Below are 12,653 nucleotides of genomic sequence, written 5' to 3' on the forward strand. Positions count from 1 at the left end.
CAACCCTGTGAAGTAGGTTAGGCTGAGAGAGAAGTGACTGGCCCAGAGTCACCGAGCAAGTCTCATGGCTGAATGAGGATTCGAACTTGGGTCTCCCCAGTCCTAGTCCAACACTCTAACCACTACACCACGCTGGCTCTCATTTACTGCTCACCAGGACATGAATCCAAGTGAGGTAGGCACAAAATTATTTGCACTGTTGACCAGCAGAGCTGACTATGACTGAAGTCAATTTCATCCTCATATGGGCACCAAAACAGGGAAGAAAAAATGAAAGAACACACGCCGAAGAGTCCTGTCCAAGTGTCCAGTTTTGTAGATCTGGAGAGGGGGGAATCCTCTCTTGCTCCATCCCCCCCCCTTAAAAGAAAGACCTGGGGTCTATGTTGACGGCGAGGGTGGGATGGGGTGGCTCTCTCTCTCTCTCACACACACAAGCGTGCACTCACTCATTCACTCTCGACCAGGCAGCGCAAGCCAGGCTAAACGCCCCCTCCCTACCTGAATGGTGAAGATTGAGGGGAGGGGGCTGCTCCCCCAGCCCAGCCCGCCGGCTCCTGCCTCTCACCCGTGCAGCTCAATCGAGCGGCGACTCGCGGCTCCTCGATCCTGCTTTCCCTCTGGGTCTCTCAGAAGCTACTGAGCCGAGCAACGAATGAACGGAAAGGAAAGGAAGCCCCGATCTCGAGGACAGTAGAAAAGCCCAGGCAAGGCTTGTCCTGAAGCTGGGAGGCGGGCGCGGGGAGATGCTTGCTGCTTCTTCTGAGCAAGGGAGGCTCCCAGAGAGGGAGGAGGCGAGGCGGGCCGGCCCAAGTCATTCTGCTGCTGCCTGAAGAACCAATGGCCTCTCCGCCGCCTCCCCCTTTTGCAGGAGTTTGAGAACCCATCCGATGAGCAGCCGTGGGGCAAGCCTGAGTCTTGGACCATGGTTGTGGATATAGGGCTGGCTTCCCAGATAAGGAAGGAACAGGTTTGCAGTCTGGGGGTGCTTCTGGACACAAAACTTTCCCTGGTGTCCCAGGTTGTGGCAGTGGCCAGAAGTGCCTTCTCTCAGCTTCCTCCGATATGCCAGCTGCAACCGTTTCTTGAGATAAATGACCTCAGAACAGTGGTACATCTGCTGGTCACCTCCAGACTGGACTACTGCAATGCGCTCTATGTGGGGCTGCCTTTGTACATAGTCCAGAAACTGCCGTTAGTCCAGAATGCGGCAGCCAGGTTGGTCTCTGGGTCATCTCGGAAAGACTATATCATTCCCATCTTAAAAGCACTACACTGGCTGCCAATATGTTTCCCATCAAAGTACAAGGTTTTGGTTATAACCTATAAAGCTCTAAACAGCTTGGGCCCTGGGTATTTAAGAGAACGTCCTGTTTGCTATGAACCACACCACCCATTGAGATCATCTGGAGAGGTCCGTCTGCAGTTGCCACTAGCTCATCTGCTGGCTACTCAGGGACGGGCCTTCTTCATTGCTGCCCCGAGGCTTTGGAATACACTTCCTGCTGAAATAAGAGCCTCCCCATCTCTTACAGCTTTTAAAAGGGCAGTCAAGACACATTTGTTCACCCAGGCTTTTAATTAGATATTGTTTTAATTGTATTTTAATAGTTTTAACACTTTTAATTTTAATTGTTGAAATGTGTTAATCTTTTTATTGGTTGTTTTTATTGTTTTGTAAACCACCCAGAGAACTTGCATTTGGAGAGGTATAAAAATGTTAAATAAATAAATAATTGTGCTCCCCATTCTCCCCCCCATTTTTTTTAAACAAATGCCTTTTAAATAACTGGATGTTGCTTGTATTTAGGATTGATGGAGGTCATATATGCTGCTTCCCCCCTTTTTTGGCAGCCCAGCCCTTACAAACGGTTAGGTTGGCAGGCTACAGGCCAATGCTGAATGCTATGCAAGCTCCGATAAAGCTCCCATAGCTTAATACGGGCTGGATCCAAAGAGCTGCATAACTATGTGGGTTTGGGGGCATGTTGTTTCTGTTATCATTATTCTGTTTTATTTTGTTTCTGTTCTTAAATTTTGTATTTGCTCTTTGATCAAAACTAAAGAACATAAGAAAAGCCCTGCTGGATCAGGCCCAAGGCCCATCTAGTCCAGCATCCTGGTGGCCCACCAGATTTTCAACAAAAGAAGTTCACAAAGCGGTTCGCATAGTAGAGAAATGGGGCAGGGCGGGGAGCAGGGAGGATTAATTCCCTGTCCCAAATGGGCTCACAGTAAAAAAAGAAAAAGACACACAGAAACCATCAACAGCCTCTGGAAAAGATGTTATGCTGTGGATAAGTAAGGACTCCCCCTACTAAATATGAAAGAACCATCACTTACAAGATGCCTCTTTGACCATTTGGCAGGGTTTAGAACACCCCTCCACGGCCAGGTAAAGGTAAAGTGTGCCATCAAGTCAGTGTTGACTCCTGGTGCCCACAGAGCCCTGTGGTTGTCTTTGGTAGAATACAAGAGGAGTTTACCATTGCCGCCTCCTGCACAGTATGAGATGATGCCTTTCAGCATCTTTCCTATATTACTGCTGCCCAATAGAGATGTTTCCCTATAGTCTGGGAAACATACCAGCGGTGATTCGAACCAGCAACTTCTGGCATGCTAGTCAAGTCATTTTCCTGCTGTGCCACTTAAGGTGAGCCCATGGCCAGGTAGCAGCCCCTTTTCTATACTCAAGAGATTTTCCAAAACTTCATGATCTGTCATGAAGGCCTGTTTTAAACTGTATCTATATCTATATCTATATCTATATATATATATATATAACATTTACATCCCGCTCTTCCTCCAAGGAGCCCAGAGCAGTATGCATGGTTATGTTTATAAAATTTACTTCAACTTACTTTCTGCTTTTAACAGTTTTTTTTTAATAATATATTATGCCAACTGCCAATAATGTCATACATTTTAATTGATTGTATTTTAGAACCAAGACTGGAAGATTATCCATGGAAGGGATGGGAATTTCAGATCTGTTGTTAGAGCATTTAATTCATTGCAGCATCTTTAATAATAGTGCCAAAATTCCCTCAGATTTTAACCATCAGAAAAGTATGGACATTTTATTTTTTGGGTCTGAAAACAAGCAACATAAATCCCAGCACATGTGGAGTACAATTACACACTTGACAAACTAGATATATTCACTTCTACAGGATGTTTGAATCCCTATTGTTCTTCTATCAAACACGTCAGTATTTAGGAATAAGACACAAATTTGGAAACGATAATCCTTTTATGCATCTGTGTAAACAGACATGTATCCAATGCACTTATTAACTTCATAAAATCATTAAAGAAAACTAATTATTAACACAAAAGAATGTTTCCAAAGAGGCCCTCAGCCAAGTGTCTTGGGGCCCCCCAAGCCAGAGTAAGGGCTTACCTGCATGTCAGGGGCACATTGCATTCATAGGCATCTACAGGATTTTTTTTCTGGAGGGAAAAGGGCAAATTATATACCTCTAAATATATACAGGGGATCCTAAAGCAACTGTTCCAAATTAATCTGGCCATGAATCCAGCTGGGCAACTACCCCCACCCCATGGACACTCCAGATTGCACTGGTGTGTGTGTGTGTGTGTGTGTGTGTGTGTGTGTGTGTGTGTGTGTTTTAAAGATGGCACCCACCAGCACAACCAATGCAAAGGACACTGGGCTCCTGCCACTGCCCCATCACCAAAGTAATCCCCACTAGGTGAGCTTTCCAGGCACCTTCCCTATCCATGGTGGACTTGTTTCAGAGGCCTCTGTGTCAATGCAGGGACCTCTAAAAGCAGCCCATTCACAGATGGAGGGAGTTGGCTGGAACTAATGAATAGCAATAGCAATAGCACTTACATTTATATACCGCTTTATAGCCGGAGCTCTCTAAGCGGTTTACAATGATTTAGCATATTGCCCCCAACATTCTGGGTACTCATGAAGACATAGCAACTCACTCTGGCCATATCTCTTTCTGCCTTCCCCATCCTGCTGGTGTTATATTCCAAGGTGAGGTTTTTGGTCAGCGAGAGGCAGTACTACAAGAGGGAGATTCAAAAGCTCTGCCATGCCATGGTAATGACTGCCTTGAAGAACCACGAACCATCAGAGTGCATCTTTCACATGAATGCTTCTCTTTAGCAGTGCAACTAGGTTTCTGAACACTGAAGCAGCAGCTCGGATATTTGAGTGTGCAGAACAGCAGGAGCACTGAATTAAAAGCTGGGAGGTGCCAGAACATCGATTAGCCATAGCCAAGGTAATCTTCACCTTATCTATGGGACTGAAGAAGCAGAAAGAGGAGATGACAGCTGCTTGTTTTGGACAAAGCCCACAGTTAAATATTTCAGTAGCTTGGTTAGCTCAGAGGACCAGAAGAGCATAGATCACATTTCCCAACAATCGTGGCTGCCTAACAGATGATCCACAGCCTTTGGCTTGTATGAACTGAGGAAAGAGTGGTGTCGTACCATCCCTAATAGAGTTAATGTCTCTTTGTGGTGCTACAAGTAGGTTTAAGGCTGAAATTTCTTTTCGGTTATTTAACAAATCATTGTTAAATGATTTGTTAAATGATTGTTGCAGTGAAAGTGGTGCTGAGAAGACTGTTCACACATGAGTAGGGGGAGGGAAGAGGCCGTGGGCATGACTAGAGAGGAATCCCATTACCTTTTAGTGTATTCTCACTCAAAATATTCTCACTATTTTTGAAAACCAATGTTGTTTTAGCTTTGAATGTAATTTGTAATAGAAAGACAAAGCCTCACAAGAGTTTTGTGAGCTACTTCACTGTTTTGTGGGTTTGGGTTGGTTCTAGTAGAGGTATGTTTTCATTGCCCCTGCTTATAAGTTCATAAAACAATGAGACGAATGTGGGGTTATGTTTTGTTTTTTGTCGATAATAAGGCAGTATGATGCATCATCAGTAAAACTACAATCAGTCACTCACGCACATATGTATAGCAATCTCTGCGGCAATTGAAGTGCTGCTGGAAGCAAAAGTTACATTTATTAAGCCACCTCCAAAAGAGATTCCCATCAATAGAAATGCAATGTAGAGAGGAAAGGTGCCTGTGGGTGCCTACAGCAATGTGGCTGAGCTGGCACAAACCTTTCCCCTTAAACATTAGAATAGTCTCTGTATAGCCACAAAAACGCCTGACTTTAGCAGGATACCAATAGGATCCATTGCACTCAGTTTCTGTGTACTGTAGCTAGTTTAAGAACTTTGTTGAAGAGCAGTATTAACATGTTTGTAGTTGTAATTACAGCCACTGGCTAGGACAGACAGACACAAGAGGAAATATATGTCGACAGGGTGAAGAGAGCCCCATCCCATTAGAGATAGAAACATCCAACTGACTTCCAAGTTACAAGTCCAGCAGCTGACTTTTAGCTGGCTGCTTTCTGGGAGGAATGTAAATGAATGGATTTTATTTACGGTCTTTGACCAAAGAGGAGGAAAGTTATTTACAAATCAAATATAGATTTCACATGTGGGGGGAGCCCCCCCCCAAAAAAACAATTTTAAGTTACAGACACACATACTACATTTATGATGACCAGGGGCATAACAAGGCTGGAGTGGGCCCAGAGACAAAATTTTAAAACACTGGATTACATTTAACAATAAAATTGGGTGAAACCTCTTTGAGGGTTCACTGTGCAGTCAAGTGTGCTAGACAAGCAAGCAATGAAGTTGATCAGGTTTCTAAAATTCAAGCAAAAAGGGACACATCAGTGCAATTAAGATGCATTAAAATAACTCTTTGAAGTCAGCAACAGAAGAAGCATTGTAAGGATTGAGTTTCATTACTTCCATTGAGCTAAATCCCTCCCATTCATTGCTACCAGCTAGAATATAAATTAAAGAGGACCAAGATCTCCTCCTTGCCAAGCAGTCTAATGAAACTTGAAGAAGAAGAAAATATAAGACCATTCAGAGACCCATGAGAGAGTGCATGAGTACCCTGCAGGGTATAATAAAATATTTAGCAAGTCCCACAAATCCTAAAGAAAAAGAAGCCTAAAAAGATTTGAAACTGTAAAAATTGTTTCCAGTCAAGTAGATATTTTGTTCCTTTAAAATGCTCCCTACTGATCTTAAACACACAAGATTTGAATTTAGAAACACCCCATCTGCTGTTCTTGGCTAAGGAGATGGAAGGGAGACACAGCAGGAAAGATGGAATTGTTTATTCACTTTTAACTTCAGCCTTTTCTACTCTTGAATGCTATGGACACACAAAAACAGGAACACAGTATCTAAGAGTGCAATCCTTTAAATTCAATGGGACTAACTTCAGAGTAGACACATAAAGGACTGCATGGTAAAGCAATGAAAGGAATGCTTTGGTCAAGTCTTAAATGCTTACTAGTGGGCCTGGGCGCAGAACATCTGTGCGGCCAGGCCGAGTCCCGCCAGCGCGGCTGGACTGAGTCCCGCCGCCACCAACTCCATGCGGCCGGGCCGGGCCGGGCCGCCCCCGCCACCTCACATCTGCAGCCGGGCCAAGTGCCGCCGCCGCCGCCAGCGGGCCAAGTGCCGCCGCCGCCGCCAGCGGGCCGAGTGCCCCTGCCAGCGGGCACTCCTGGGTGCGCCAGCCAATCAGGCGCCCCCGCAGCCCAGCCAATCAGCTGGGCTGCCGGGACGCATTTTTCCCTGGCACACCCAGGAGAATTAAATATATAGATGTATAGCAAAGATTCAGAAGTATAGAAAATAGCTTTGCTTAATTTGAGCAGAATAACCTCACATCTAATATCAGAAAGGAAAGTATATAGGGTCTATCTGGGCTTATTTTCACATTTTAGGGCATTTCTTTATTACAGGGAGTATTTTTACTTTTCAACTGTCTGTTATTGGTGGGTACCGAACTAGGTTTTACACTACAACATTACTGAAAACTTCCATATATTCTATTTCCCCCCCTTGTTGTTTGGTCAAGACAATGGGCAGAATGCAACAGCAACTCAGTTCCACAATTCCCTGGCTCCTTCATCCCAATTTGATTGGCTGCAATTGAGACTTTTAAGACACAAGGTAATAGCTGTAATAGTTCTTCTGTTCCAAGAAGCTTACATCCTCCCTCTGTCACAGTGGCAGGCCAGAACCTAGCAGCAACTTACCACTAGGTGCTTGAAAATGCAGCAAGGAGGATTAATGCTCAGAATTGCACTTGGGTGTGACTGACAGCATGCATCAAACAATGCCAGGGCTTCATCATACACAAAAACCATATTAACAAAAGGCCATTCAGAGCTGAAGTGGCAGAGTTTTAATTTGGTATGAGAAAAAAACAAGCCACAATGTCGTATTTTTCTCTCTCCTCTGAGCATTACTGAACTAGAACAGGGGAGTATATGAATAGGAGACATTAGAAATAAGGTCAAAGTTACTGCTTGCAAATATCAAATGGAAAAGTGGTCAAATGGCTGATCTTCCTTGCTAAAAAATAACCACTTCTTATTATAGCACGTGTGTTCCAGGACAGCACTTCCAAAATCCAGACAGATCAGCCTGTGAGGACATTCTAGTAAAGAACAAATACTCCATACTGCTAGATCCCACTAGCATCCACCTTGCCAAATTGTATGTGCATATATTCCTTCATAGACTATTATCTAAACAGATGAGACATTCCTGACTCCAGGGAAAGCTAACAGAAATAGGATTGCCTAGTGATAAGAACTTTATCATGAGCACTGGCTTAGCTGCTCTCCACAATTCTTTGAAACAGCCCTATGTTATGAGAACGGTTCTCTTCCTGTCAAGTTATCCGATGTAGAAGGGTCTTTCCAGATGAGTTTCCTTCCCATATACTTGTTTTTGTGAAGGATCCACACTTTCCTCACAGCAGTGGCTGACATGCTGCACAGCCTTATGAGAGTGGAACAAGAGCTCCATCTTCTCAAGCAGCAACTTAACAGTCCACAAGGCTTGCTTTACAGTGCTGGGCGAAGCAGCTTCTCTCCCCTCCCCTGCATAACTCTCACAGACATTCTGCTGGACACAAAAAGGGCTTGGGGGTGGGGGAGAAGAAAAAAAATCACACACACACACACACCCTCAGCCCACCCAGTGCTGCAAAGCAAGTCTTGCATGCTGTTACTTAAGCTGTTCCTTGTGGGATGGAGCTTCTCCTCCATCCTTGTAAGGCTACGCAGCATGTCAGACAACAGTTCTGCTGCAGGTACATAAGACAGGCCCAGGACTCAACCCATTATTGAGGGCTAAGTGTTGAGAAACTGGTATCTCTGCAACGGAACAGTGCCTTGAGGAAAGACATCCAGATCTTTCACAAAATGGAGTACTACACTTGATCTTAGCCAAAAGCCTGAGAAGCTGAGTAACAGACAAGTGTACAGAAACACAGACACTTGAAAATGGAGATTCCCTCTGGATCAGCATTTCCATTGCAACTGTGAATGCTCTACCAGTGAAACCTATACAACCAGATAATGCCAGTGACATCCCAAGTAGTGACTCCGATCTCCATGCCATTTTGTAACTTTCTAAAATGTTATGTTTATCTTCTATGGAAGCCAAATGCTCCTCTGTTGAACATAATAGCTTCTCAAACACAGACAGAGAAGCATGGAAATAGCAAAGGTTTAGATGAAAGACCCAGCCATGAAGTACCTCTACAAGACGAGGGATAGAGAGATCTGAGAAATCCAAGCAAGGAGCCTCAAAACAAGAAAAGGCAGAGGGTATGGCGCAGATGATTTGGCAGGTTACTAAGACCTGGAGAGATTGAGGTCCTGCTAAAAATGGCAACTCTAATTTTTTTTGAATTATTATAGGTATTAGGCACCATATTATGCCTACAGTTTAAGACAAGTACTATGCTCTTTGAACAAATATTGCCCATTGTATAAAATGGGAGCTCTTAAAGAATGGCATCTGGGTGTACAAAAAGGGTATAGAAGCAAAAGGACTTGCTTACAGTTTACTAGTTAAGGAGCAGTTTTGTTCATCTTCAGAAGAAAGTCGAAGCCAGTGCAAGGGATAAATCTTCCAGGAGAAACTGGTTAGGTTGTTATAAAGTGACACAAATGGGCTGTGTTGGCAAAGTGAAGGTACTTTATACAAGAGCTATAATAAAGAGCTGAAAAAAATCTGTGAGAAGGCACTAATGATGCATGGCAAAGCAGTGTAGTATAAAGAAAGGCTTAGTTCTGTTCCAAGAACAAAGACACTGATTATATGTAGTTAGGTCAAAGAGGTAAGCATCGACATCTCAGATGTTTCTGTACTTTGATGGCTAAATGAATGTCTCGAGACCTCCTGGGGGAGAAACATACGTTCAAGTATGATAGATACTTATGACAACACTCGGGAACTCCCACCCTGCACCTTCGGATCTTTTTTCTTTTTTAAATCACAGTGACAGAGTTCTACTTCATATCCCGTCTCAGTCGTACCTTTTGAACAGGTCACCAATGCCAAGGAGACTTCCAGTGTCTAACTCTAGAGTGACCCTTCCATACAGCATTTCCTGACAAGGGGTTCTTACACCAGCTAAACCCTCACAAGGCAGGCAGCCTTCTAGGGAGCACTGTCTAAGCAATTCATTTGCCCAGGCGCACTTTCCATGAGTGAAAAGATAATGTTCCCAGAACACCCCTTGCATGGGGCATCAGACACTGCAGTTCCATGACTGCTCTTCTTGTCTTTCCCCGTCTTCTTATCCTAGAAGAACCTTCTGCAACCTATGTGCAGCAACAATGGCTTCAACTTCTGGATCAGACTCGTTCTGGGAAGTAGAACTCTGAGAGGCAGAACTGCAGGAGGAAGAGCAAACTGGGGAACAAAGGTAGTGTATCAGCGGAAGGTGGTACTTCCCACAGAAGTCAACACATTTGATTTGTCAGACGCAAATGTCAAAGTAGACTCCTAAGGACAAGAGAGAGGCAGATTCTAAGGCAACAAATACTTCAAATTATATTTAAAGTGTACGTATCTTGCTTGTATAGCTAGATCACAAAGTGCCTTTCTGAACAGATATACAAACAAGCAGCCTAAACCAGCAAAGGGACTGGTCTTCAACTGATGTGTTGGGACACAAAAATAAAATGGACTCTTTCTCTTTCCCTCCACTTCTTTTTTGTGCTTAGAGGGTTTTGTGTTTTTAAAAAAGGTTAGAGGCAAATTACTTGATGAAAGCTGTTGGATTGCTGGACTAGGTAACACATGGTCTTATTCCTCCTTTGGGAGCAGTGTTCCCTCTAAGGCGTGCATGTGTATGTGCACTCACATGTTTTTTGATGTCCGCTCAGTCAGTTTGAATTCCCGCTCAGGCTGAATTAGGAAGGTCCCACTCTGAATGCATGTGTGCGCACACTGCCTTGATACTGACGCCCAGAACAAAACTCATTCCACAAACAGATGAAAAAAAATTAGAGAGAACACTGTATGGGAGGAGATCTGGTTTTGTGGTAGCAAGCATGAATTGTCCCCTTTGCTAAGCAGGGTCCACCCTGGTTTGCATTTGAATGCGAGACTATATGTGTGAGTACTTTAAAATATTCCCCTTAGGGGATGTGGCCACTTTGGGAAGAGCAGCTGCATGCAGAAGGTTCCGAGTTCCCCCCTCTCACATCTCCAGATAGGGTTGGGATGGACTCCTGCCTGCAACCTTGTAGAAGCTGCTGCTTTGTAGTAGTTTGGGCAACAAAAGGAAATAGACATTAGCAGCATGAACAGGGTATACAAAGGCTGGAGGAAAAGGAGGGCAAAGGGGCTTGTCACAAGAACACAAAACAGAGCACACCTCCACATTTAGGATTGGGGCAATTGCTGGCCAGGGTCAAATATTGGAGGAGATTTCCAGGGAGGAACGTTGTGGGTGTTAATGATGCGGCCAGCCAGTTCCTGTAGACTTGGAGGATTGTAGGTCAAGTCACGTACAAATCGCACAACCAGTGGGTTCCCACGTAAACTCGGTTCTTCGGGATGAACTAGAACAGAGGATCTCTCAAGAGGAAGATATGTCAGCAAGTTATTGTGGAGGCTCAGGGAGTGCAGAGAATGCAATCTAGAAACGAAACATAAGAAAAGGAGAGGTAGCCCTGTGCCTTGCTTTTAGCTCTCTCATTCCTCTTTTCCTCTAAACACTCTGAGGGAAGCCTCAGGGTCTTGTATCTGCTCCTTCTAGTCACCTCTAAACATAGCAAAATAAGCAGGGTTTCAGCAAGTAAACACAAAGATAGTTATTGAATAAAGGAAGAGCTCTCAGAAGGCCCTACAGAGAAAAAAATGACTCAGCTGCCCTCATGCCTTGGCAGCTGGCCAATTCCATAATGCCATTCTCATGATCCAAAGTTGCAGCACCTCAATATTCAGCCCAGTCAGTATGACTGAATGAGAGATACTAAGAGCATTAGACAGCTGTTTTTTAAAATTAGTTTTTATAAATTTATGCCTTGCCTTCCTGCACAAAAGTGCATCAAAGCAGCCCATGTTCAGGTAGAAATACATGAATATAGACAAACAGCATAGCATATCCACAGCACAGTATAGTAAAACAAATTCAAATGATGCCTCTTTGAAGATCTAAAAAGCTCATCTAAATTATTTAGCCTTTACTGCTCTTCCGAACTGCTCTTGAAAGAATTATTTTATTTCAAACTGCAGATGGTAATTAATAGATCAGCTTCAGAAGATGAGTTTGTTATCCTAAATCTCTCGGTCAAATAAAAAAAAATGTTATATGGCCAATAGAGAAGGAGACAGAACTGCACGGACAAAACTTAGTATAGCAAAAGAATGTATGAGATGGCATGGGTGCTGTAAATCAGTCTAAATTAATGCTCTGTTTTATTCTTTATACATACACACTCAGGACTGGCTGACACAGCTTGCAGCAGAATGCACAAAATTATTTTGCGCTCACCGGGGGCAGGGGTGGGGAGAGAATGTACATTGTGAAGCTAGAGTAATCATAGCTTCCCTCTACACACACAGCATAGCAGACTCACCTACGGCAACCTGCACACCACTTAAACACTTCTTCCTACACACTCTGAGAGTGCTATCATATTCATGTGCATTTGAACTCAATGAATCAGAATTATGGACAAATATTCAAACTGGCTAATATATATATATGCAGTATATATTATATACAATATAAAGTGGTTAAATACTTACTGTGCCAACTGGGGTGGAACACTCTGCATCTTGTTATCACAGAGGACTAGGTAACTTAATGAAGGCAGATTTGCTAACTCCAGTAGGATTGAAGTAATGAAGTTCCCTCCAAGATACAAGAATTCTAAACTGAAAGACAAAAGGATGTTTTATGTCTGTTCCTCTTAGCTTAGAATTTTATCTCAGGATGGTTTTCACAACAGAATATATTTTGCAAAAGAATATAGCATGGAGGAAACACACAGTATACTGAGATCTGGCATAGTATATGCTAGTTACACAGGATGGATCAAACTAGGGATGACTTCATGATAATGTTCTTTAAAAATATTTTTAGTTAGATACAAATCCACAACCTTCTCTCAGAAGGACTGCAATACACTGTGAGAAAGAGACAGGCAGGTCCTTCCACCCTTTCTGGGGATAGGTAAAAAGGAGCCCCCGCCCCGCCCCTTTGTTCTGAAAGGGCTTCACAAGCGTTCTCATTCAGTTATC

General features: G+C 43.6%; 1 protein-coding gene across 14 annotated transcripts in view; it reads right to left on the reverse strand.

Annotated features, from left to right (window-relative positions):
- GPR156 (G protein-coupled receptor 156) overlaps positions 1 to 12,653 on the reverse strand; it is a 48,107-nt gene that overhangs the window by 34,564 nt on the left and 890 nt on the right. For 7 of the 14 annotated variants that reach the window (XM_053297729.1, XM_053297719.1, XM_053297714.1 and 4 more), the window contains exon 2: positions 12,159 to 12,287. In XM_053297729.1, coding sequence (XP_053153704.1) covers positions 12,159 to 12,287 — 129 coding nt within the window. Of the gene's footprint in view, positions 1 to 501; positions 794 to 10,779; positions 11,044 to 12,158; positions 12,290 to 12,514; positions 12,632 to 12,653 lie in introns of those variants that run through there. The other 7 variants (XM_053297721.1, XM_053297722.1, XM_053297725.1 and 4 more) reach the window with 5 other exon arrangements.

The sequence above is a fragment of the Hemicordylus capensis genome, chromosome 2, assembly GCF_027244095.1.
Source record: "Hemicordylus capensis ecotype Gifberg chromosome 2, rHemCap1.1.pri, whole genome shotgun sequence".
In the NCBI taxonomy this organism is placed as follows: Eukaryota; Metazoa; Chordata; class Lepidosauria; order Squamata; family Cordylidae; genus Hemicordylus; species Hemicordylus capensis.